At 43.3% G+C, this 26,733-nt stretch overlaps 1 protein-coding gene across 1 annotated transcript in view; it reads left to right on the top strand.

Moving 5' to 3' along the window:
* The first annotated feature begins 169 nt into the window (after positions 1 to 169).
* The window catches only part of LOC309551811 (solute carrier family 2, facilitated glucose transporter member 9-like), a 69,535-nt gene continuing 42,971 nt past the window's right edge, over positions 170 to 26,733 (top strand). The window contains exons 1-2 of the mRNA XM_082252506.1: positions 170 to 269; positions 5,074 to 5,172. Coding sequence (XP_082108632.1) covers positions 246 to 269; positions 5,074 to 5,172 — 123 coding nt within the window. The 5' untranslated portion in view covers positions 170 to 245. The remainder of the gene's footprint in view (positions 270 to 5,073; positions 5,173 to 26,733) is intronic.

The raw sequence follows: 26,733 nt of genomic DNA on the forward strand, positions 1-26,733 counted from the left end.
ATTCTTCAAGCATGTGCATTCCAAGTTTGAAATTGAGACACTTTTGTGTGATTTAGTATTATGTTGAGGTTCATGTGACAATAATTACCTATTGTGCAGTACAGCTTTATGATTGGCTCATATTGTTGGCCAGATATGACCAGTGATTGATCCAAATTAAACAAATGCAGCCTTTGCTCTCTGTGGTGTCCTAAGCTGAAGTTCTTAGTACTCATTCACATCCCCGTGTCACAGGACTATCTGATATGGGTGGGTTTTTCTCTGAACTGGTGAGTACACACATACCTAAAAAATATACAATATAATGGATATAACAGGAAAACTGCAGGCAAAAATATTAGTTATTATAACTGCAATTGCATAAAACTAAAGGAGGAAATTATCAGAGGAAGTGTTATTTTTTTAAAGCTGTCTATAGATAATGGTATTTACTGACAGGAGCATATTTCATATAATGTGACATTTCTAGCCATCATGGATGATTAATGTGTGTACATTAATGCAGACATTACACCAAGGAAAGCTCAGTAACTGAACAACAAAAAATTCAGGAAATTTTCTTTCCTTTGTTTTCAGAATCGGACAGTGTAAGATGACAAATTAGCTGCAGTGTTTTCATTTTTTTTTTTAATGTATTGCTACCACCACAGGAGCAGCTGGTAATTTGACCTATTTCCCCTATTCACAGCCTGCACAGCCAGGTACATGGCATTTTCAACATTCTTCCACGGGTTCAAGAATCAGTCTAAGGGTTTCTTTTCAAGGTTTTTATTGAGAAGGAACTTGGATTGGGATGGAGAGCATTGGATACCCTGAACTGTGAAACTGTAGAACTTGAGGACTGCTAGGTTTTTGGCTGCTCTGTACAAGCTGCAAGCTATATTGCAAAACTTTAGGCTGCAATGACTTTCTTCTGGTTGTCTTGCATAGCTCCTGACTGTATTAATCACTGTCTGTGTATGGCACGCTCCTGGTTGTCTTGCACAACTCTTAGCTGCATCAAGCACTGACTTGTAATGTGAATCACCCCACAGTCACTCCTCTACTGTGTAGCATGATCAAGTACTTAGTCCCAGTATAGTGGAGCTTCCTCACACTTGACCTTCTGGTTCTTATCCTGACTCTGACCCAGTCTCTCTCTCTCTCTCTCTGGTAGAGCCCCCAGCTAAGTCAAGCTGGGACCTTGATGTCTTCACCAGACTCCTGAGGTTTCTCCCTCTCTTGTCTCTGCCCCTGGGGAAGAGCACCTAGCACAGGGGTCTCCTCCAGATGGCTGGACCCTGGAATTCTGCACCTTGGCTGCCAGGCCTCAGAAATTTTATAGACTCCCCAGCCAACTACTGGACAACTCTCAACCCTGCTCCTCTGCCTACAAAGGAGCCAACTAGATTTTCCTAGCAGCCTACTTCAAACTAGGAGGGTGCTACATACACACAAAATGCCTTTCCCATGACACCTCTCATAACCACCAGTTAGATTCAGGTTTCCATTTAAAGACTGAATGCAATTGCTGATGCGGAAATCAGGAAGAGAGTAAATGATAAACAAAGGCTTCAGGATGAGCACTACTATACACTTCTATTGCTGCTGTATGGAGCTGAATGAACTCACACTATAGTAGATTAGGTGAGCCTTCTAACTTTAAAACAGTAGTGTTTCCTGGCTAGCATTAGCGTGCCTCTCAAGTTAGATAGGGGAGAAAACAACAAGCTTGAGGACAAAGTGAGTAGGCAAGGGCACACCCCCTATTGCACTTATACACCTCACAGTTACACAGACCATAAATATTTTAGGGTTCTTTTACGTGTGGGTGCTCTGCTCTGTTCATCAGGGGATCCAAGAGCAGATCCCCAGCTGAACTGTAGAAGAATGGGGCAGACATAAGTTTTTAACATCTGTGCCCATTTAGTTTTTGGCCGCATTTAGGGCCCATTCACACTAGGAACTGCATGTGAATCGCACAGGATCGCGCTGCATGCTCCTGGGTGATTCACATGCAGTTCTGTGCAGTGTGATTTCAGCCTATTCATTTTGGGCTGAAATCGCACCGCACCACACCAAAAGTAGTGCATGCATTACATTTGAAAACCCACTGCAACAATTGTACCATGTGATCCGGTGCAGGCAAACGCACTGTGTTTGCGATCTGTGTTTGGGGTGTCGTTAACTTTGCACTGACACTTGCTGCAGATTGCAAGGGCAGTGTGTTTGAATAAGTTGTGGGAAACTGGCACAGAAGACGATAATTTTTCATTATTTTTCTGGACTTGAGTAGAGTCCAAAGTAGGTGAATGTCAAAGTACACAAGTCCTTTTAGATGCCATAGACCTGCATAAAGCGTCTGATCAGGTCCATCTGAAACACTGACAGGTGGAGCTGATTGGAAAGCCTGTGTGAAAGGGGCCGTATGCTCAATGTTGGTGCAATGTAATATTTTTATTTGTCATATTGTTATTTGCAGACATCGATACATCTTACCAAAAAGTCAGACAAATAAGTGAAACAGAGGGAAAGAGGAATTTGGTTCTAGAATACGCAGTGTCCCCAACAAGAGGATCAGTTGGGACCTATATACTGTATTTGTAGCTTACTGAATACTTTTCCAATGGTGTTATTGAAGAGTTACAATCAGCATCTAGTAAACAAATGCTATTTTTTGGACTAGATGCAAGAGGTACTCTGGAAGTCATGCACAAAAGCAAGAGAAAAGCATAGGCCTCTCCACCAATTCTTGTCTGTAGTCTCTCTACAGTGGATCTTGTCCCTGTTACTGATCTACCTTGTTCCATGCTGTCTCTCTGTTTGAAGGCAGATGTTTTGATAGAGCTGGGCTTTGCTTCCTCATGTCAGAGCTACCCCTGTAATATCAGGAGATATGACTCTTGATAAGAGAGTGATCGAGAAGCAGCAGAAGATGTATAGAAATCACAGATCCACAGAATGGATGAAGCAGCAGCAGGAAGATCCTTCTGTATCCTCTGGTACAGCTTCCTCTCCTCCAAGAACAGTAGGCAACAGAGTAGTGACACCAAATCTCATTCCAAATCTCATGAGACTTCAAGAAGAAAGGTAGATTTTTTTTCTGGGTACTGCGGAGTGACAATTAACTTTTCTGATGTTCTCTATAAAACAGCAAATTTTCACTTTTAGAGTTTGGGTCCACTCTAATTCTCCTTCAAGGTTAGGATGGATAAAAAGCTTATAGTTACAAAAACACTTTCAGTTTGAAGAACAACACTACTTATACAGTAGAGTTCTACATATCAGTATAATAATACAACAAGTTGTTTTAATCAGTAATTGTTGGAAAGTTGCAGTAGATATGACTCTTACCAGTAAAGATGTTGCTGGACACATGAATGAGACCTTCTTGTTTTATTAGAAAGCAACAGGGACACACAGAGACAGGAAATTACATCATAATCACATAGTTCCACTAAAGCAAACATTACAACATAAAACATAATACTACCACCTGGTGTCAGAAAGAAAAAGCACAGCATATGGGAATGGTTGCTGCACCTATGTCTGTGACAATCGTGAATGTCAAGCCCCTGCTCTTCTCACCAACTTGTGATAAAGAACTAGCCAATCTCACACCATGCTGTCACTTATGTAACAATGGCACTTCCAGCTGCACCCTGCACAAAGATTAACCAATTAAACTGCTACCGCCACCCACAAATAGACAATATTGCAACAGAGAAATAAAAAGGAGTTGAAAATGAAGAATAGTTACCAATGTCCTGCTTTGCAGATTCCAATGAATAAACAAAAATGGTACAGTAGCTCTCTCAACTTTGGTTAGGTGTTCCTTAGTTTGATGGTAAAAGGAGAGCTGTCAACTTCAGGAGCAGCCTACTTTTTCTATGATATCATGGGAGTGTTTTCAGTCCATAAGTATTCATATCTCTTGATAATAACTGTTTACAGACTTCTAATGTGCATAATAGTCCAGCGTGGAACTTGCTTCGGAATGAATATACTTACATATGGCAGTTTTCAGATATCTACTTTACCTAGGAGAGATAACCGGGTGTCAGTGGTTGCCCATATGGTCTGACATATGGGTGCCTGGACTTGAAACATTACAAATTAACTGAGGAAAGTAAATATGTCTACATTCTGGCTGTGCTATTGTTATTTCATGAGTTATAAAATATGTGGACGTTTTAGAGTCTTGGCTGCTAACCAGTCAAGCATAAATGTGGAATCCACTAAGGTATTTATGATCCAACGTCTGCTAACTGTCTAGCTATTCAAGTTTGTGAATCAGACAGTTTTATGAAGGTACCAAGACTGAAGAGGTCTTTGTGTTCGATCAATGGAATGATAAGAAAGTCCTGGCATCAGTTAACAGTTGTGTATTGTGCCAGATGGCTTCCTGGGGGGATGTGAAAGGAGACTACTGCTGCCATTAGGCCCCCCAGTGTTACAAACTGTTATGAATTCCGCACAACATGGCTGCCACACACACAGCTTGTCGTGTGTCCAGTATGCATTACCATCACAATGTCTGTATAAATAGCATGCTAATAGCATCTTGGGGGCCTGAACATGGTACATCCATTTGTCCAGTAAGGTGTCAGGGAGGTTCGATGTTTGCCCATGATTCAGCAATGAAGGGACAACATTTCCTTTTCATTTCAGACATCTGCCTCTGCGTCTCTTCATACAAATAGAAAGCTGTATATGTTGTAAATATCCAACCTTTCTAAATACACTCAATACTGGACTGCTAATCTCCGACTGGGTCACTGAACTGTGGACACATATCTATTTCACTATGTAGCTCCAGTTTCCTTTTTGCACACAATTCTTATATGTCATTCACGTTACAACAGGCAACACCTGGTATAGTTGCCCAGTGCAGCCAAATACATCCACTGTACCAGCAATATCTTAAAAATACATGTGTATAGCATTAATATCATTAAATATATAGATTCATATATGCATTAGACAAATGATGCATACTGTATATATTAAAAGAATCAGGTAAGCACAAAACTTTCTAATCTGCTTAACATATATACGTTGTACCATTAAGTATTTTTGTCTACTTTCTTCTAGGTCGATCATTGGAAACTGCTTCCATTAATCATTGTGCTGGGCCTTGGTAGTGGCTTGCCATTTGGCTATCAAGTGTCAGTGATCAGCTCTTCATCAGTGGTAAGCATGAGCTCTCTTCTTTTACTGTACAGAAGACTATACAATGGTTAGCAATTTAATAGATCCCAGAGACTCCATGCCAATGATATATGATAGTGAATAACTAGAAAATATATGGGAGGACAACTAAATCACTAACACTAATGATCAGATTTAAAGAATAGAAAGATAGTAAAATAAATAAATAAATAAATAAATGATACAGTTGTCTTGCTGGCTGAAAACATTTGTGGACAGAGAACACCAAAAAATATACTGTATATATATATATATATATATATATATATATATACACACACTGACTAGCCACTTTATTAGGTACACCTTGCTAGTATCGGGTTGGACCCCCTTTTACCTTCAGAACTGCCTTAATTCTTCCTGGCATAGATTAAACAACGTGTTGGAAACATTCCTCAGAGGTTTTAGTATACTTTTTAATATACAGTATATTGACACGATAGCATAACGCAGTTGGTGCAGATTTGTGGGCTGCACATCCATAAAGCGAATATCCCGTTCGACCGCATCCCAAAGGTGCTCTACTATATTGAGATCTGGTGACTGTGGAGGCCAATGGAGGATAGTGAACTCATTGTCATGTTAAAGGAACCAGTGGTGAGATGATTTGAGCTTTGTGACATGGTGCATTATCCTGCTGGAAGGAGCCATCAGAAGATGGTTACCCTGTAGTCATAAAGGGATGGACATGGTCAGCAACAATACTCCGGTAGGCCGTGGCATTTAACCAATGCTCAATTGGTACTAAGGGGCCCAAAGTGCACCAAGAAAATATCCCCCACACCATTTCATTACTTAGCAGACGGGATGGTTCCACGAAGTCTACGTTGAGAGGTGGCCCCTCAAGAGTAATGTTTTAGATCACAAAGAATGGTTTTCTTATTTTAACAAGGCAGGTTTCAATTTGATTCGTTTTATGGCAGCACAAAAAAGACAGAAGTTAGTTAAACTGAACGAGGAGGTTTTAAAAATTAAAAATGATATGGAGTCATTCAAAGAGAGTGAGGACTATAAAAAGAGATCAGAAACTCTTAGAAAATATATTGAAAAGGAAGAGATGGAACAGAAATTCAAAAAGCGTAAGAAATTTCTAAGAGATGTGGAAGATTATGGTTCAGGTAGGGTTTTCAAATGGCAGCTGAAAGGAACTACTGGGGAGGTCCCTAAAGTAGCTAATGGGGCCCTGCCACGGATTGAAATCCATACTTTGGATAATTCTAGTACAAACTTCCAAGGGAGCTTGACTCTCCCGGTTAATTACTCTCCTTCACCACATCATGCCCTTGGTCAAACAAGGGTAGGGTTCATGGTAGAGGTCGAGGAAGGGGTAGAGGTAGGGGCTCTAAACAATTGAATCCCCATCATGTTGTCCATCCGGTCACCACACCTAAAAGGTTCCCGCCTCTCTCACCTTGCTTTGAAGACACCCAGTTTATCACGGATTACCCTAGGGATTGGAGAGATCAGGCTATCCGACATTATGAACATGATAGGGACCAGTGGCGGCCGGCCCATAGGGGGCGCAGGGGCGCCGCCCCCCCCCCCCAAAAAAAAAAGAGGAAGGAAAAAAGATAAAAAAATAAATAAATAAATAAAAATTGTTAATTTTCAGCCCACTAGGGGCGCTGGACCGCCGGAGTGGTATGGGGGGGGGGGTGGGGTTTTCAACCCCGCGTGCGGCGCTTATTGGCAGCCTTTTGGGGGAGTGTCGGGGTGCAGAGCATTGCGACCCGACACTCCCCACTTTACAGGACTCCTGGCTGTGATTGGTCCAGACTCCAGCCTGGACCAATCACAGGAGGACATCCCCGGGACCTGGTGACGTGACGCCTGGGGGCGGTGCACCGCCCTGGCGTCACGTGATCACCTTCCTGCCCGCCGGATACAGGAGAGTCACCGCCGCCGCGCCTGCCCGTGGGAGGAGTGCAGAGTGTGGTCGCCTTCGGGACTCTGTTGGAAGAACAGGAGAGAAGAAGTGCTGCAGCCGTCCGTGTCAGTGAGTGACTCGAGGTAAGTTTTTGATGCCTCGGGGGGGCCCACACATGTCACTGACTGGCAGCTTTGAAGGGGGCACGCACGCACGCTGATCTCTGCATTGGGGGGCCGAGCTGGTCAAAACATTGGGGGCACGCACGCACGCTGAACTCTGCATTGGGGGCAATTAGCTGGTCAAAACATTGGGGGCACGCACGCACGCTGATCTCTGCATTCGGGGCAATGAGCTGGTCACAACATTGAGGGCACGCATGCATGCTGATCTCTGCATTGGGGGCAATGAGCTGGTCACAACATTGGGGGCACGCACGCACGCTGATCTCTGCATTGGGGGCAATGAGCTGGTCACAACATTGGGGGCACGCTCGCACTCTGAACTCTGCATTGGGGGCAATTAGCTGGTCACAACATTGGGGGCACGCACGCACGCTGATCTCTGCATTGGGGGCACGCACGCACGCTGATCTCTGCATTGGGGGCAATGAGCTGGTCACAACATTGGGGGCACGCACGCACGCTGATCTCTGCATTGGGGGCAATTAGCTGGTCACAACATTGGGGGCACGCACGCACGCTGAACTCTGCATTGGGGGCAATGAGCTGGTCATAACATTGGGGGCAGGCACGCACGCTGATCTCTGTATTGGGGGCACCATGTACGCTGGACCACCATGGACCGCTCCCGTAGACGTCCAATGACGAAACGTGCGTAGGGCGGAACCTATACGTCAATGTCACTTCCGGTCCGGGGCTCGCCGAAGGTGGAACGCGGAAGCTTCGCCGGCGCTGCCTGCACCTTGTCTGACACTATCTGCTGCACATAATACCTAAGTGTGAGTTATTACTAACCCTTTGAAACTCCATATCATATGCCACACTAAGAGGTCCTTTTTCTCCCTTATACCCAGATGAGATCCATCGGTCCGTAAGGACCTTTTTGGGGACAGGTCTGAGAATTTTTTTACACCCTATACTAAGTATATGAGAAGTATCTTGATGTGGGGTAAGTGCGACCTCTAGTGGTTTTATTTGGAGTTTTTTCTCACATTAAGCCTTTTCCTTCACTATTATCCCACTAATTTATTCATTGCATATATCACATTTTATCCAATATTTATTTATTTATTCGGACATCATACCATACCTTGCCACATTTTTAAATATTTATCCACATTTTGCCCATTGTTTTTAAGCATTATATTTATATTTGGTACATGTATAACATTTACACATTGCTATATGGGCACCAAGTTTATTGTATGTAATTTGCACTGAGCACTTTTTTCCTTAAAATTACACCCACTTATTTTGTGTATTCACTATACATACTCTGGGTAGCGCCATTTCCAACTCTTTCTCCCCCATATTATACCATGTACGCTGGTCACAACATTGGGGGCACGCACGCATGCTGATTTCTGCATTGGGGGCAATGAGCTGGTCACAACATTGGGGGCACGCACGCACGCTGATCTCTGCATTGGGGGCAATTAGCTGGTCACAAGATTGGGGGCACGCACGCACGCTGAACTCTGCATTGGGGGCAATTAGGATTTGAGGTTTAAAAGAGGCTTAGCCTCTTTGAAGAAAAGGGCAGATATAGTTGTTCGCCCTGCCGATAAAGGCGGCGGTGTCATAATCATGAACAGAGAGACATATATGGCGGAGATGCTGCGCCTCCTTTCTTACACCAACACCTATGCCCGCTTACTGGTAATCCCACGATAAAGTTTAGGAAAGTGCTTAGCAACTTGGTGGAACAAGGGTTTATAAATAACATCATTAATAAAAGGAAAGAGAATTCCTTATACCAGGGGTGTCAAACTCAATTTCATTGTGGGCCGCATCAGCATTATGGTTGCCCTCAAAGGGCCGGTTATACTGTAAAAATAAATGTCAAGAGCACCCCAAGCCCCCTTAAATGAGATGTCAACCCCCCCACCATCAGAAGTCAAGAGCCCCCCCCCCCCACTAGGGATGCACCGATCCGACTTTTCTATTCCCGATACCTTGGCTTTGTGTATCTGCCGATACCGATCCGGAACTACACACATACACAATATGCATGCGGCTGCAGTACAGAGTAAAGCCGCTGCTTCCTGTGTATGACTCCTCAATTCACAGGCAGAGTGCCTCTGATATCACTCCGCCTGTGAGCCGGACCTAAACAGGAAGCAGCGGCTCCCTGCAAGTAAGTGACAGCTGAGCTGGGACTCAGCAAAACTGGATCGGCCCATGGATCGGTTAATTTTACCGATCCAGCTATTTTGGCAGTATCTAATGTCTAATTTGTCCAATATCTAATTCTAATATCGGATCGGTGCATCCCTACCCCCCACCATCAGAAGTCAAGAGTCACCCACCCTTCCTTACACCACAATGCACCCCCTTACCTTGTGCTGCTGCCAGGAAGAGGATGCGGATGGATCTGGGAAGAAGAAAGTGCAGGGTCTGGAGGAGAACCAGTGGAGGGCTGGAGTCAGCTTCCAGAGTCTGCTGAATGCTGAGACCAGGGGAGGCAGAGGCAAGGTGGTGTTTTGGCTGCACAGAAAGGTGCAGGAGTTCTGCCCTCCTCTCTACTGCAGACTTCTGAGAAGGGGGGGCAAAGGCAAGCCTTTCTGCAGCTGCACAGAGGAGTGCAGGATCTGGCAAAGGAGTTCTGTCCTCTCTGCTGCTAACTACTGAGACAAGGTGAGGGCAGAGACAAGGGGGGTGCCGCAGCTGCAGGAGAGGTGCAAGGGCCACATGGAATAGCCTGGGGGGCTGCATTCGGCCCTAGGGCCTTGTGTTTGACACCTGTGCCTTATACCATCGGTACCAAGAGTACCAGTCATATATTTCCTGCCCAAAATTCAGAAATCTCTGATTGATCCCCCTGGCAGGCCGATTGTCAGTGGGATCAATTCTATTACATCTAGGGCAGGCAAATATATAGACTTTTTTCTCCAGCCCCTGGTCATTGAGACTCCCTCTTATTTGAGAGACTCCATGCAAGTGATCAAAATCCTTAAGGAGATACAGTTGGAAAAAGGGTTGTCTTTTGGTGACAGCGGATGTCACCTCCCTCTACACTGTCATCTCCCATGAACATGGACGTTAGGCAGTTGTATATTTTTTGTCAAGAGGGGGTACCTTACACCCTAAGCAGCAAGATTTTGTTATGAGTTTGCTTGAATATTGCATGTCCCACAATTTCTTTTGGTTTGACGGCAGATATTATTTGCAAAACAAGGGTGTGGCCATGGGGGCGAAGTTCGCACCCAGCATGGGGAACTTGTTCATGGCCAAATGGGAGGAGGACGTTGTCTATGCCAAACCTAGACCAGAGTTGCGCCTCTGGCGGAGGTATATAGACGACGTGCTCCTCCTGTGGGCCAGAAGTGTTGGGTCCCTTCATGATTTCTTTACAGAACTCAATAACAACGACAGAGGCATCTGTTTGCAGTATGAGGCAAGGGAGAATGAGATTCATTATCTAGACCTAAACATCAGGGTTGATGGACATTCCATTTGTACTTCCACATTTTTCAAAGAGACGGATCGGAATGGTTACATTAATATGTCTAGTTGCCATCATCCGTCATGGCTTAGGTCTGTGCCAAAAAGCCAATTCCTTCGGTTACGTCGGAATTGCACATATCAGGAAGACTTCTTGAGGGAGTCAGAGATTTTAAAAACACCATTCCTAGAGAAAGGTTATGACCCTCTAGAGATTGATCAGGCCTTGACGGATGCAAGCAACAGAGATAGAGAATCATTGTTAGTCCCTAGATCTAGGGAGGCTACTAATGGTTTTGACTTTTCATTTCTCACCACCTTTTCCAAACAGCACTTTGCAATAAAAAGAATTTTGCGGAGGCACTGAAAGGTGCTCCGTAACGACTCTGTCTTAGGACCGCAACTTCCTGAGAACCCTTTGGTCATCTTTAAAGGAGTGCCTCCTTTGAATCTTCAAATAGCCCCAAATGTGATCAATCCACCGCAAAAACCTTCCTTTTTCTTTCAAAATATGGTAGGTTTTGTTCCATGTCGTAGGTGCTCCATTTGTTCACTTAATGCACATCGCCCTAGGAGATTTCAAAGTTTTAAATCCTCCTCCACACATGAACAATTTGCAATCAAACAGTTCATTTCAACTAGGTACGTGGTTTACATCACCAAGAGGATGTTGGTGACCAGGCTGACTGAGCACGTCGCTAATATCTGTAAGGGTTTCCCAGGCCACAGCCTTTCGAAGCACTATGCCCTCTGCCATAATAATAATAAAAGATCCCAAGGGGACTGTGTTCATTGGGATTGAAAAATTTGTGGCAGATTGGCGTGGCAGCCATATCGTTAGGGAGATTTCCAGACTAGAAGTACGCTGGATTTATAGGGCCAAGACTTATGCTCTGCATGGCTTAAATGTGGAGTGGGATGTGAATGCTTCCATAGCGAATGGTTAGGTGTTCTAATCCCCCCTTTTTTTCTGTCTTTTTTGAGGTGTTAAGTTCATGTATTTGTATGTATGTCTTATGGGAGCTGTACATATATATTTTTTCATTGTTATGTTTTTATATGTATTTTATATGTATTATTTTAAATGTATTATGAGCCGCTCTGTGTAGTTTGCTTGATTGCCCACAAGATGCCGCTGTTTTCCAATTTCTATGGTAATTTTCACTGTAGGCCGTGTATTCATATAGGTTTGCCTAAACAATATATTTTGTTTTTATAGCCATAGCGAAAAAGCTTTGTTCTTTATTCTATACTATTGGAGGTCTTTTTGTTAAAGATATTCTGAGTTGTTTTGGTTTTTGTAGACCGCTACTAAATCTATTTTAGATTGCCATCTCCTTCATTGGTTAAAGATGGCGCTGTCTTGTTTAGCTTCTGGTGCGGGGTGATGCTTCCGCCGGAAGTGACATACCGCTTGTTTCTACTATATATTGAGCATGGTGGCACTCGCTGATCACGGCCCTGAAGAAGTCTACTATTGGACGAAACACCGCGTCGGGCGGGACCTGTGACGCGGGACGTCACCATAGAGCAAAGCAGCGGTCATCTCGTTGGTGGTCAAACATTTTTGGCAGATAAGCTCATTTCATTCATTTTACCTGTAAGAAGTTCTTTGGCTAAAGAAAATAAATGGTGAATCATTAGGTGTTGCACTATGGTTTTCTTTTTTGCTTTTTTCTGGTATATATGAGTGATCAGTCTGCATTGTATCATCTGTATGGAGTCGCACCTAATTGACTTGATCTTGGAATTGCTGAGGATTTCTAGAGGAGCAGTTTGGTGGATCTTTTGAGCCTTCTTTTAATATTGGGACGGTAAGCGGCAGTGTGATTGGGGTCACTCTCTCTCTCTCTCTCTGGTGGCACTTCAAGGAGACCAATCAGCTGGACCTTACCTTTACCATTGGACTTGTTTTATATAGCGCTGCTTTTCTATTTTATATTGTTTTTTATGTTTTATCCAACATATGTGCAGCAGCTTTTTCATATTTAATAGACCCAAGCGAAGTTTTACGTTTTACTTTTAACCATTTCACCATCAGCCTGAACCGTTGATACAAGGCAGCATGGATCCATGTTTTCATGTTGTTTATGACAATTTCTGACTCTACCATCTGAATGTTGCTGCTAAAATCGAGACTCATCAGACCAGGCAATGTTTTTCCAATCTTCTGTCGTCCAATTTTTGTGAGCCTGTGCGAAATGTAGCCTCAGTTTCCTGTTCTCAGCTGACAGGAGTAGCGCCCATCTGCATTTAGAGATGGTATTCTGCTTACCTTGTTTGTAGCAAGTGGTTATTTGACTTACTGTTGCCTTTCTATCATCTCAAACCAGTCTGCCTATTTTCCTGTGACTTCTGACATCAACAAGGCGTTTTCATCCACACAACTGCTGAATATTTTCTCTTTTTCGACCCATTCTCTGTAAACCTTAGAGATGGCTGTGAGTGAAAATCCCAGTAGATAAGCAGTTTTTGAAATACTCAGACCAGCCCACCTGACACCAACAACCATGCCACGTTCAAAGTCACTTAAATCCCATTTTTTCCCCAATCTGATGCTTGGTTTAAACTTCAGCAAGTTATCTTCTCTACGTCTAGATGCCTAAATGCATTGAGTTGCTGCCATGTAATTGGCTGTTTAGCAATTTGTGTTACCTAGCAATTGAACAGGTGTACCTAATAAAGTGGCTGATGACTGTATATATACAGTTAGGTTCAAATATATTTGGACACAGGCACAATTTTCATACTTTTGACTATGCATGCCACCAGAATAAAATTATGATGAAACAATCCAAATTAATTTGTACTGCAGACTTTCAGCTTTAATTTAAGGGGTTGAACATAAATATCAAGTACAAATTTTAGGAACTACACCCATTTTAATACAAAGTCCCCCCATTTTCAGGGGCTCAAATGTAATTGGACAAATGAATATAATCATAAAACAAAAAAGTTCATTTTTAATATTTTGTTGAGAATCCTTTATTGGCAGTGACTGCCTGAAGCCTAGAACCCATGGACATTACCAAAGACTGGGTTTCCTTTTTTCTTATGCTTTGCCATGCTCTAACTGCAGCTGTCTTTGTTTGTGGGTCTTTCTGCCTTTAGTTTTGCCTTCAGCGAGTGAAATGCATGCTCAATTGGGTTGAGATCAAGTAATTGACTCTGCCATTGCAGAATATTCCACTTATTTTCCTTCAAAAGTTCCTGGGTTGCTTTTGAAGTTTGTTTTGGATCATTGTCCATCTGTACTGTGAAGCACCGTGCAATCAACTTTAGAAACATAGAATGTGTCGGCAGATAAGAACCATTTGGCCCATCTAGTCTGCCCAATATATCTGAATCCTATGAATAGTCCCTGGCCCTATCTTATATGAAGGATAGCCTTATGCCTATCCCATGCATGCTTAAACTCCTTCACTGTGTTTGCAGCTACCACTTCTGCAGGAAGGTTATTCCATGCATCCACTACTCTCTCAGTAAAGTAATACTTCCTCATATTACTTTTAAACCTTTGCCCCTCTAATTTAAAACTGTGTCCTCTTGTGGTAGTTTTTCTTCTTTTAAATATGCTCTCCTCCTTTACCGAGTTGATTCCCTTTATGTATTTAAAAGTTTCTATCATATCCCCTCTGTCTCTTCTTTCTTCCAAGCTATACATGTTAAGGTCCTTTAACCTTTCCTGGTAATTTTTTTCCTGCAATCCATGTACTAGTTTAGTAGCTCTTCTCTGAACTCTCTCTAGAGTATCTATATCCTTCTGGAGATATGGCCTCCAGTACTGCGCACAATACTCCAAGTGAGGTCTCACCAGTGTTCTGTACAGCGGCATAAGCACTTCTCTCTTTCTACTGCTTATACCTCTCCCTATACATCCAAGCATTCTGCTGGCATTTCGTGCTGCTCTATTACATTGTCTTCCCACCTTTAAGTCTTCTGAAATAATTACTCCTAAATCCCTTTCCTCAGATACTGAGGTCAGGACTGTGTCAAATATTCTATATTCTGCCCTTGGGTTTTTACGCTCCAGGTGCATTATCTTGCACTTATCCACATTAAATTTCAGTTGCCAGAGTTCTGACCATTCTTCTAGTTTTCCTAAATCCTTTTCCATTTGGCGTTTCCCTCCATGAACATCAACCCTGTTACATATCTTTGTGTCATCAGCAAAAAGACAAACCTTACCATCGAGGCCTTTTGCAATATCACTTATGAAGATATTAAACAAAATTGGTCCCAGTACAGATCCCTGAGGTACCCCACTGGTAACATGACCTTGTTCTGAATGTTCCCCATTGACTACAACCCTCCGTTGTCTGTCACTCAGCCACTGCCTAATCCACTCAACAATATGGGAGTCCATGCTCAATGACTGCAGTTTATTGATAAGTCTTCTATGTGGGACAGTGTCAAAAGCCTTACTAAAATCTAGATATGCAATGTCTACTGCACCTCCACCGTCTATTATTTTAGTCACCCAGTCAAAAAAATCTATAAGATTTGTTTGACATGATCTCCCTGAAGTAAACCCATGTTGTTTTTCATCTTGCAATCCATGGGATTTAAGATGTTCCACAATCCTATCCTTTAATAGGGTTTCCATTAATTTGCCTACTATTGATGTCAGACTCACTGGTCTATAGTTGCTCGATTCCTCCCTACTACCTTTCTTGTGAATGGGCACAACATTTGCCAATTTCCAATCTTCCGGGACGACTCCTGTTACTAATGATTGGTTAAATAGATCTGTTAATGGTTTTGCCAGCTCACCACTAAGCTCTTTTAATAATCTTGGGTGTATCTCATCAGGACCCTGTGACTTATTTGTCTTCACTTTAGACAGCAATCTTAGAACGTCTTCCTCTGTAAAGACACATGCATCAAATGATTCATTAGTCATCCTTTCAAGTGGAGGTCCTTCTCCTTCTTTTTCTTCTGTAAAATCTGAACAGAAGTATTCATTAAGGCAGTCGGCTAGCCCTTTATTCTCTTCTACATACCTTCCGTCCTTTGTTTTTAATTTAGTTATTCCTTGTTTTAATTTCCTTTTTTCATTTATATATCTGAAGAATGTCTTATCCCCCTTTTTCATAGACTGAGCTAGTTTTTCTTCTGCCTGCGCTTTAGAAGTTCTTATAACTTGCTTGGCCTCTTTCTGCCTAATCTTGTAGATTTCCTTATCTTCATTGCTCTGGGTTTTTTTATAATTACAAAATGCTAGCTTTTTATTTTTAATGATTTGGGCCACTTCTGCTGAGTACCACAGTGGTCTCTTCCTTTTTTTGCTTTTACTGACAAGTCTAATGCAATTTTCTGTTGCCTTCAATAATGCACCTTTTAAGTAGTCCCATTTCTCCTGGACTCCATGTAATCCGTTCCAGTCTGATAAGGACTCATTTATGACTAATTTCATTTTTGAAAAGTCTGTTTTTCTAAAATCTAAAACTTTTGTTTTTGTGTGGTGTGACTCTTTCACAGTTCTTATATTAAACCACACTGACTGGTGATCACTAGATCCCAAGGTTTCGCCTACAATGACATCCTCTACCGAATCCCCATTTGTGAATACCAAATCCAAAATGGCCTCCCTCCGGGTTGGCTCCTCAACCACTTGTTGCAGAGACAACCCCAGTAGGGAATTTAGAATATCTGTACTCCTGGTAGAACTTGCTATTTTGGTTTTCCAGTTTATATCTGGAAGATTGAAATCTCCCATAATGATAACTTCTCCTTTCATTGTCATTTTAGCTATTTCTTCAACTAGTAGATCATCTAGTTCTTTAACTTGACCAGGTGGTCTATATATCACACCTACACGAGTTACTGCATGATTAGCAAACTGCAACGTAACCCAGACTGACTCTATGTTGGCCTCACCAACTTGTATTAGGTTAGATTTAATGCTATCTTTCACATACAGGGCCACTCCTCCTCCTTTCTTGCCTTCTCTGTCTCTTCTGTATAAAGAGTACCCTGGTATGGTTATGTCCCAGTCATTTCTTTCATTAAACCATGTCTCCGTAACAGCCACTAAATCTACATTCTCAGATGCCATTATTGACCCAAGTTCATTGATTTTTTTACCTAAACTGCGAGCATTTGTAGACAGGACTCTGAGCTTATCATTTCTTAACCTCTGTGCTTCTGACCTGTTCTGGCATTGTTTCTGGGGGCAATTGGACTCTTGTATTTCCACTCTTTGCTGCATTTGGCTGAATCTGGGCTGACAGTATATCTATAACCCTTCAGAATTCATCTGTATGCTTCTGTCTTCTGTCACATCATCAACAAAACACCAATAACCCAGTGCCACTGAAAGCCAGGCATGCCCATGCCATCACACTGCCATCCACCATGTTTTACAGATGGATTTGTGTGCTTTGGAACATGAGCTGTTCGAAGCCTTCTCCACACTTTTTTCTTCCCATCATTCTGGTACAGATTAATCTTAGTTTCATCCCTCCAAAGAATGCTTTTCCAGAACTGGTCTGGCTTTTTAACCACTTAAGCCCCGGAGGATTTTCCTGCTCAAAGACCAGGGCCTATTTTGCGATTCGGCACAGTATGAATTTAACAGACAATTGCGCGGTCGTGCGATGCTGTATCCAAATTAAATTGATGTCCTATTTTTCCCACAAACAGAGCTTTCTTTTGGTGGTATTTGATCACCTGCGCAATTTTTATTTTTTGCGCTATAAACAAAAAAAGAGCGACAATTTTGAAAAAATAACAATATTTTACACATTTTTTTGTATGAAATTCTCAAAAAAAATGTAAAAATCAAAATTTTTTAACATTTTAGGCCAATTTGTTTTCTGCTACATATTTTTGGTAAAAAAAATCGCAATAAGCGTATTTTAATTGGTTTGCGCAAAAGTGATTGCGTTTACTAACTATGAGAAAAATTTATGTCATTTTTATTGTTTTTTTTTAACTAGTAATGGCGGCGATCTGCGTTTTTTTTTTGCGGGACTGCGACATTGCGGCGGACAGATCCGACCCCTGACTTACATTTTTGACACTTTTGGGAGTACCAGTGACATTACTACAGTAATCAGTGCTATAAATATAATGTATTACTGTAAATGACACTGGCAGGGAAGGGGTTAACTTTATTGGTGATCAGTGGATTAAATGTATCCCTAGGGGCATGATTCTACATAGCAGGATCGCATAGCCTCTGTGCTTACATCAGGGAGAATGACAGACGGCTGTGTTTACATCAGCCGTCTGTCCTTCTCCCTCTCCTGTGAAAGATCGCTAGTGGCCGGTGGACATCGGAGCCACCGGTCACACGCGCGGGGAAGGCAGGGAATGAGCAGGGGCGAGAGCGTGTAGCCGGCAGTGCGCGTTCTCCCCCTACAGGCTTCTGGGTGAGCGACGTAGGTCTACGTCGCTTTGCCCAGGAGCGGCTGACTGCCGCAGTAAATAGTCGTGCGGCGGTCGGCAAGTGGCTAAAATGTTTTTTGGCAAAGTCTAATCTGGCTTTTCTATTCTTCAGGCTTTTAAATGGTTTGCACCTTGTGGTGAACCCTCTGTATTTGCTCTTGTGAAGTTTTCTCTTGATTGTAGACTTTGACAATGATACGCTCACCTCCTGGAGAGTGTCCTTCCTGTTGTCTGGCTGTTCTGAATAGGTTTTTCTTTACCATAAAGAGGATCCTGCGATCATCCACCACTGTTGTCTTCCGTGGACATCCAGGCCTTTTTATGTTGTTTAGCACACCAATGCGTTCTTCTTTCCTCAGAATGTTCCAAACTGTTGATTTGATCACTCCCAATGCTGCTGCTATCTCTCTTATGGATTTGTTTAGTTTTTGAAGTCTTACAATGGCCTGTTTCACTTGCATGGACAGCTCCTTTGAACGCACGATGTAGGTTCACAGCAATAGAGTCCAAATGCAAATACCACACTTAGAATCATCTCCAGACCTTTTACCTGCTTAATTGATGAAGAAATAACAAAGGAGTAGCTCACACCTGGCCATGAAACTGCTTTTGATTTAATTGTGCAATTACTTTTGGTGGATCCCCTATGAATTTTTGTAAATATAGACAGCTACATAATTTCTTTGCGGTTCATGGCCCCTCCATCCGTCCCCAGGCCTCTCTTAAGCCCTTTGAGCGCCTGTTCATATAGGAGGCCCCCATCCCTCATATGGTCTCAGAGTTGTACTAATTGTTGGGTGCAGCTTCCTCCGCTTCCATACCCGTGTGTGTTCGGCAGTGGGAGCGGGATTTAGAACTACAGCTCTCCGACACTCAGCTTTCATTTCTTTACCAACTAACCCACTCGAGCTCGGTTGAATCTAAGATGCAAGAAACTAATTACAAGCTCTTGACGCGCTGGTACCGGGTACTGGCGGACTTGGCCCGCATATATCCCTCGGCCACCTCTACGTGTTGGCGGAATTGTGAAGGCACTGGTACCCTACTTCATTTGTGGTGGGACTGCCCAGTCATTGCCCCCTTCTGGCGCGACGTCCAGACGCAGATCAAGTCCATTCTCGACTTGGATGGGCCCTTCAGCCCCCTCCACTTTCTCCTGCATGTTCCCTGTATGCCGCTCAGTTGTTATCGCTGTAACTTACTGCCTCACCTCCTTAATGCTGCTAGGAGGTTGATCCCGATATACTGGAAGCGGCCGCAGGTCCCGAGCGGGTCAGAGTGGCGGCGGATGGTAGACAACATAAGAGATGCGGAGGATTGGGTGGCTAAATGTAGAGGGACGCGGGAACGTAATGACACAAGGTAGAGACTGTGGCTCAATTATTCGGGTGACCCAGCCGTACTTCCCTCGAGCCTTGACCAGGCCCTATTGGTGCTGGCCGACCCGTCCTTAGGTGATCTCCCCCTGCCCAACCCTTAGCCCCTTTTCAGAAGGGTATCTTGGACTTTCAGATGGATGAGGGGACCTCATGGAGGCGTGGTGCACGATGCACTCCAGATCCCGGCAGGTATGACACTCTTTCTCTTTCTCCCTTCCTTGGATCTCTCCCCTACCTTCTTCTCTCCTTTTTCTCTTCTTTATTCCCTTTTTCTCCCTTCTTTCTCCACTCTTCCCTTTATTTTCCCCGTTTATTTTCTTCTACCACATGCAGCCAAGCCGATCTCAGGTGGGATGCTTTAAGAATGTGTTGGGCAGACTGCCGGAACTGAATATGTTTTCCCCCCAACCCTCTCAGACCACTAGGTTGGCCTGGAGGCTCCGCAGTTATCCAGTGGGGGCCTGAACTGCTGTCGCGCACCCCCCTCTTGCCTGCTTTGGGTGGGTGGGCTCGAGGGGGGGGTCCCGGGTCAAGGTGCCGCATTGAGGGAGGTCTGATGGAGGCCATTGGCCCCCCTCCCCCTGTGGTAAGCTTTTGCTTTGGTGCTCCCCCGAGCCGGGCTCCGCACCTAATAGACACCTGTGGCTGTCTTTGGTCCACTATGGTTCGTGGCCTCCGGCAGCCTGCCCTCTGTCAAGCGTTGATTTTGCACTACAATATGTTTACAGTCTACTGCCTTTTTACGATATGTACCAAATTGCACTTTTGTACCCCCAGAGTTGTGGCACTGTTTGGCTACACCCCCCCTCCTTCACCCTTGACGTTGTTGTCACACCTTTTTTGTATGTTCCTTTGTTAAACTAAATAAAGATTCATTAAAAAAATGGCCCCCACGCTCGCCTGACATAAATCCAGTAGAACACCTCTGGGACATTATGTTTTGGTCCATCCGACGCCTACAGGTTGAACCTCAGTCTGTTCAGGAGCTCAGTCATGCCCTGGTCCAGATCTGGGAGGAAATACCCCAGGACACCATCTATCTTCTCATTAGAAGCATGCCCTGACATTGTCAGGCATGCATACAAGCACGTGGGGGCCATAAAAACTACCATTTTGAGTTGCTGCAATGAAATTTCAGCAAAATGGACTAGCCTGCTACATCATTTTTTTACTTTGATTTTCAGGGTGTCTTTGAATTCAGCCCTCTGTAGGTTGATCATTTTCATTTCCATCAAGCAATGTGGCATCTTTGCGTTCCTAACACATTACCCAGTCCATATCAGTATAGATATCCAGCATGAGATTTTCCCCATTTAGATCTCATGTGTTTTCAAAGCGCTCCTTTCGTTTTTTTGAGATGTGTATAATGTATTTTACCAATTCTTTCGATGTGGTGGCTGCATTGTTTTAAGCTTTTTTCACTTATTTTAACCCAATGATCAGGCCAGTAAGTCTGTTAATTTTCAACTTACTTTATTAGACCAAGCTGTCCAGCAAATGTGGCAATTAGAGGAAAATTAAAGGGAAAAAACAATTGTAGTAACTGCCTAAAAGCAATATCAGTTTAACTTTAATTTGCTAGTGATTAATTTATTTATTTTGTAAAATGCTGCTGTCCAAAAGTGTGACATTTGCTCCTTCATCCAGAGTAGATATACCATAAGACAAGAAGTATGTTACTAGCCATACCACTAAGTAAAAATAAAGAAAAAAAGCTTAAAACAGGCGTGTCCAACCTGCCCCTCTTTTTTTTGCTGGGGAAGAAGGAAGTAGAGTCAGGGGCACAGCCACAGCAGCTTCAAACTAACAGAAGCTGCCTTGTAGGGGAGGAGGGGGGGCAAGTGCCACCGGATTACAAACAGAGCAAGTTCTCCTGCTTACCCGGCGGCCGCTGTCATACCAAACCCCACCTCCTGGACCAGCTCCTATGATAGACAGCACCTTGGTGGCGTCTATCATAGGAGCCGGTCCAGGAGGCAGGACTTCTTATGACAGCGGTCGCCAGGTTTGCGGGAGATCCCCGCTCTGTGTAATCCAGCGGCTCTCCTCTCTCTTCATTGAAGACTGCATTGGATGGACACGCACTGGTAAGGCTGCATTGGATGGGCTTGAACTGGTGAGGCTACATTGGATGGGCACTGATCAGGCTGCATTGGATGGGCATGCACTGGTGAGGCTGCATTGGATGGGCATGCACTAGGCTGCAAGTGCCATGCGATTTTCGGCTCCTGCGGGAAACTTAGGATGTCTGCAGTCAGTGACAGAGCCGCTGCTTTCTGTGTAGTTCCAGCTCTGTCACAGGCGGAGTGATATGAAATGCACTCCGCCTGTGACAGGAGCCATACAGGAAGCAGCGGCTCTGCTCTCTACTGCAGCCGCTGCTTCCTCCAGCAGTACCTGCATAACCAGCAGTACGCGCCAGCAGTACCCACCAGCAGTAGCCACCAGCAGTCTGCAAAATAAGTAGAAAAGGTATGTGCATTAGCGTGTGTAAATTGTTGCATGTTTTTTAATAACTAGTTGTGTTTTGTCATAATATGTCATGTCCTTGTATCATACATGTATTAATAAGGACATGTCATTTTCTGGCTGTCATATGTGCTAGGGGTGCAACTAACCCCAGCACATAACTGTAAATATCCCAGCATGTGCAGTGTTTCTGACTCCTACCACCATCACCACTTCAAATCACTGAAGTGGTCATGGTGGTTAGAGTGTTCCTTTAATATCTCTCAGAAGAAGTAAACCTCTGTATACTGATTCCATTTCATTTGATCATCCTCTAGTTAAATTAGTGCGAGTGGGGGGCGCAGCGGCGCGGAAAGGGCGCGGCGGCGATTTATTACTTATATACCTTAACTATAGTATATATTTTATATGCGGCCCGAGAAAATGTCTCTACATTCAATGTGGCCCAGAGAAGCCAAAAGGTTGGACACCCATGGCTTAAAATAAAAGACAACAAATTCAGTCGCCACATTTACAGTGGAAGTACGGCCTAATACCTTAAAATCTCCCCTGCAGTCATTACTGAAAGCTGAGTTCAGCCTTAGGTGTCAAAATGAAAAAAAAAAAAATCCCAGTTTTTCTCCCTTTTTTTTTTTTTTTGCAGTTTTCAGTGCTGTCACATGTCTTCAATTACTTTTACTGTTGATTCCAAGAGCAGCAAGTGGGTGTGGTTACTGAAAGCTAGTGACATCACTTCCAGGGATGGACATTGTGTAAGTGGGCGTATACAGGATGGGAGGAGCTGATCATAGTTTCCTGCCCAGTGTTCTCTTATCAGTAAGGATGCATTGATAAAATTAAGAAATAAAAAAAGATCCATCGACACAGGACACTGGGGTGCACATGTACAGTATAGCTGTACTGGGCTTTGAATTAAGTCTCCTCTAGGAGAAGGAAACTGGACACAGGGCAGCGGGAGGGGGGAACTGTCAGTGTAGCAGGAAGTACTCTGGAGCCTCACAGTCTACAGTGATCATAGTACAGGCAACCACACTAAGTCTATGTTTCCACTAGTGCGACTAATCAATGGCACCCGTTCCCATCTGTGTGACTTTGAAAATCATTGACCTTGAAAAGGTACCTGCACTACTTTGATGCAACTTTTGATGCGACTTTGATCCAGAGAGTGTAAAGTTGGATGAAAGTTGCACTCCAAAGTGACACTCTAGTCTAGTGGCTACGTTTTCAACTAGTGTGACTCTTAAGTTGTGCAATTTTGAGTGTGGCTTTGAGTGCAGCTTTGATCCAACTTTACGCTCTCTGGATCAAAGTCACATCAAAGTAGTGCAGGCACATTTTCAAAGTGGCAAAGATGGGAAATCAATGGGCTGTGACTTGTCATGCAACTTTATGTGTCCAAAGTCGCATGACAAGTCGCATTAGCGGAAGCGGAGCCTAGAACTCTTTACTCACATGTGATGAGCAATAGAAATCAATCTGTACCCTTCTAAACTTTCAAAAATGTTCCTTTGTACCTTATTTCTTTCATATATTGCGCCGGTCATGTGACACCCCTCCACCTCTCTCTCAGGAGAAGCTACTAGCCTAAACAAGGCTATGAAGGCAGGAGGAGATCATAGTGAAGAATAGGAGGGATGGGGGGTGGGGCTGGGCAGGTCAAGGCATGCCTGTCTAAGAAACACTGACAACCTTTCCAGGAAGTCAAAGACAGCGTAGCAAATTCAGATAAAGGGAGATTGCGTTGTCAGGGAAGAACAGGTAGAAACTGTTTGGCTAGTTTAGGTAAGACTTTCTAAACTACACAAGCAGCTAGCCAAAAAATGCATAGTATCAAAGATAAAGATATTTACAGTATCTCATAAAAGTGAGTACACTCCTCACATTTTTGTAAATATTTTATTATATCTTTTCATGTGACAACACTGAATAAATTACACTTTGCTACAATGTAAAGTAGTGAGTGTACAGCTTGTATAACAGTGTAAATTTGCTGTCTCTTTAAAATAACTCAACACGAAGCCAGTAATATTGTGGAGGGGAAGTACTGCGCTACAGAGATCTATAAGTATATGGTATGCTAATATATTACATAAATATTATTCATGTTGGATGTATGATATATATATATATATATATATATATATATATATATATATATATATATATAAACAGAAGAGATGTTGTTGGTGTATAGCATACAATAACAAAATTATCATATAAATAATAAATTAATCACATAGATCTTCCACTTGAAATAATTGTTAGAGCGCAAGACTCATATCTCTATAAAAACGCAGCCAGTAATGTCTAAACCACTGGCAACAAAAGTGAGTACACCCCTAAGTGGAAGTAACTAAATTGAGCCCAAAGTGTCAATATTTTGTGAGGCCACCATTATTTCCAGCACTGCCTTAACCCTCTTGGGCATGGAGTTCACCAGAGCTTCACAGGTTGCCACTGGAGTCCTCTTCCACTCCTCCATGAGGACATCATGGAGCTTGGTCCTCCACCTTCTGTTTGAGGATGCCCCACAGATGCTCAATAGGGTTTAGGTCGGGAGACATGCTTGGAGAGTCCATCACCTTTACCCTCAGCTTCTTTAGCAAGGCAGTGGTCGTCTTGGAGGTGTATTTAGGGTCGTTATCATGTTGGAATATTGCCCTGCATCCCAGTCTCCAAAGGCAATCATGCTCTGCTTCAGTAGGTCACAGTACATGTTGGCATTTATGGTGCCCTCAATAAACTGTAGCTCCCCAGTGCTGGCAGCACTCATGCATCCCCAGCCCATGACACTCCCACCACCATGCTTGACTGTAGGCAAGAAACACTTGTCTTTGTACTCCTCACCTTGTTGCCGCCACACACGCTTGACACCATCTGAACCAAATAAGTTTATCTTGGCCTCATGAGACCACAGGACATGGTTTCAGTAATCCATGTCCTTAGTCTGCTTGTCTCCAGCAAACTGTTTGCAGGCTTTCTTGTGCATCATCTTTAGAAGAGGCTTCCTTCTGGGACAACAGCCATGCAGACCAGTTTGATGCAGTGTGTGGCATGTGGTCTGAGCACTGACATGCTGACCCCCCACCCCCTCAACCTCTGCAGCAATGCTGGCAGCACTCATATGTCTATTTCCCAAAGATAACCTCTGGATGTGACGCTGAGCATGTGCACTTAACTTCTTTGGTCGACCATGGCGAGGCCTGTTCTGAGTGGAACCTGTCCTGTTAAACCACTGTATGGTCTTGGCCACCATGCTGCAGCTCAGTTTTAGGGTCTTGCCAATCTTCATATAGCCTAGGCCAGGGGTGTCCAAACTATGGCCCTCCAGCTGTTCAGGAACTACAATTCCCATCATGCCTAGTTATATCTGTGAATGTCAGAGATTTACAATGCCTCATGGGATGTGTAGTTCCGCAACACCTGCTGGAGGGCCGTAGTCTGGACACCCCTGGCCTAGGCCATCTTTAAGTAGATTAAACATTCTTTTTTTTCAGATCCTCAGAGAGTTCTTTGCCATGAGGTGCCATGTTAAACTTCCTGTGACCAGTATGAGAGAGTGATAGCGATAACACCAAATTTAACACACCCGCTCCCCATTCAAACCTGAGACATTGTAACACTAATGAGTCACATGACTACGGGGAGGGAAAATGGCTGATTGGGCACAATTTGGACATTTTCACTTAGGAGTGTACTCACTTTTGTTTCCAGTGGTTTAGACATTACTGGCTGTACGTTGAGTTATTTTGAGGGGACAGCAAATTTACACAAGGTGTACACTCACTACTTTACATTGTAGCAAAGTATCATTTCTTTAGTATTGTCACATGAAAAGAAATAATAAAATATTTACAAAAATGTTAAGGGTGTACTCACTTTTGTGAGATACTGTAACATACTATTAATAGGAAAAATATCATTTTTCACTGGAGCTTCCCTTTAAGGATTGGTTAGCTGCACTGTAGTACATTTGTATTTTTGGGTTCAATACCACTTTAACACTTTCAGCAACTACCAGAGTTTCCTGAATGCTAATCAAAATCAAAATGTTCCTCAGATTGCAAAGATATGAATGCTATAGGAGTTGTATTTCAAAAAGGGGGGAGTCCAGCTATTATTATTATTATTATTTTTTTTTTTTTATGTAATCTTTATTTATAGAAAGCTTTCCATACGAGTACAAACGATATGCTCAGCACACAAAAGTAGCATATAACCAGTGAAGCTATAGATACACATCCATCAAGGGAAAGCTAGAGTGGCCTTAATAACTGCATAGGTACTCACCATTGCCATACATGACGATGTAAAAGTATTAGAAATGACCATTCCAATTGCCTGTGATAAAGGTAACATACAAAATATGGGTATTCATCCAATCAGCAATCCCCATGGCAACGCTCATCAAACAGGACTAGAAGAGCTCTCTAGCTAGTACATGGGGGCTAGACAAGCAGGATACAATCCAAAAAGTCACAAAAAGATTGCGTAAACGCAGCTGGGTGCTCTCATAAGTAGAATATGCAAAAAAAAAAAAAAAAATATATATATATATATAAAAAATAAATAAAAGAAAGCATTTCCCAGTTAAAAGACCAACAAAGAGGTTGCCACGATCTGGAGTCAGGCTCGAAGACCAATAGCTATAGCAGCTTACAGAGGAACCAGCTGGATAGGAACACAGGCAGGTCACACTGGCAGATGACGCAGGCTCACCTGAGGTGCGGAATCTAAGTACTAACCGGTGTTCACCAGCGCTCCTGATGGTGGAGATGGATTTTGCTGCATGTTAGTACCAGGTCGCGGT

This window comes from Pelophylax lessonae (genome assembly GCF_965119305.1).
Source record: "Pelophylax lessonae genome assembly, chromosome: 1".
In the NCBI taxonomy this organism is placed as follows: domain Eukaryota; kingdom Metazoa; phylum Chordata; class Amphibia; order Anura; family Ranidae; genus Pelophylax; species Pelophylax lessonae.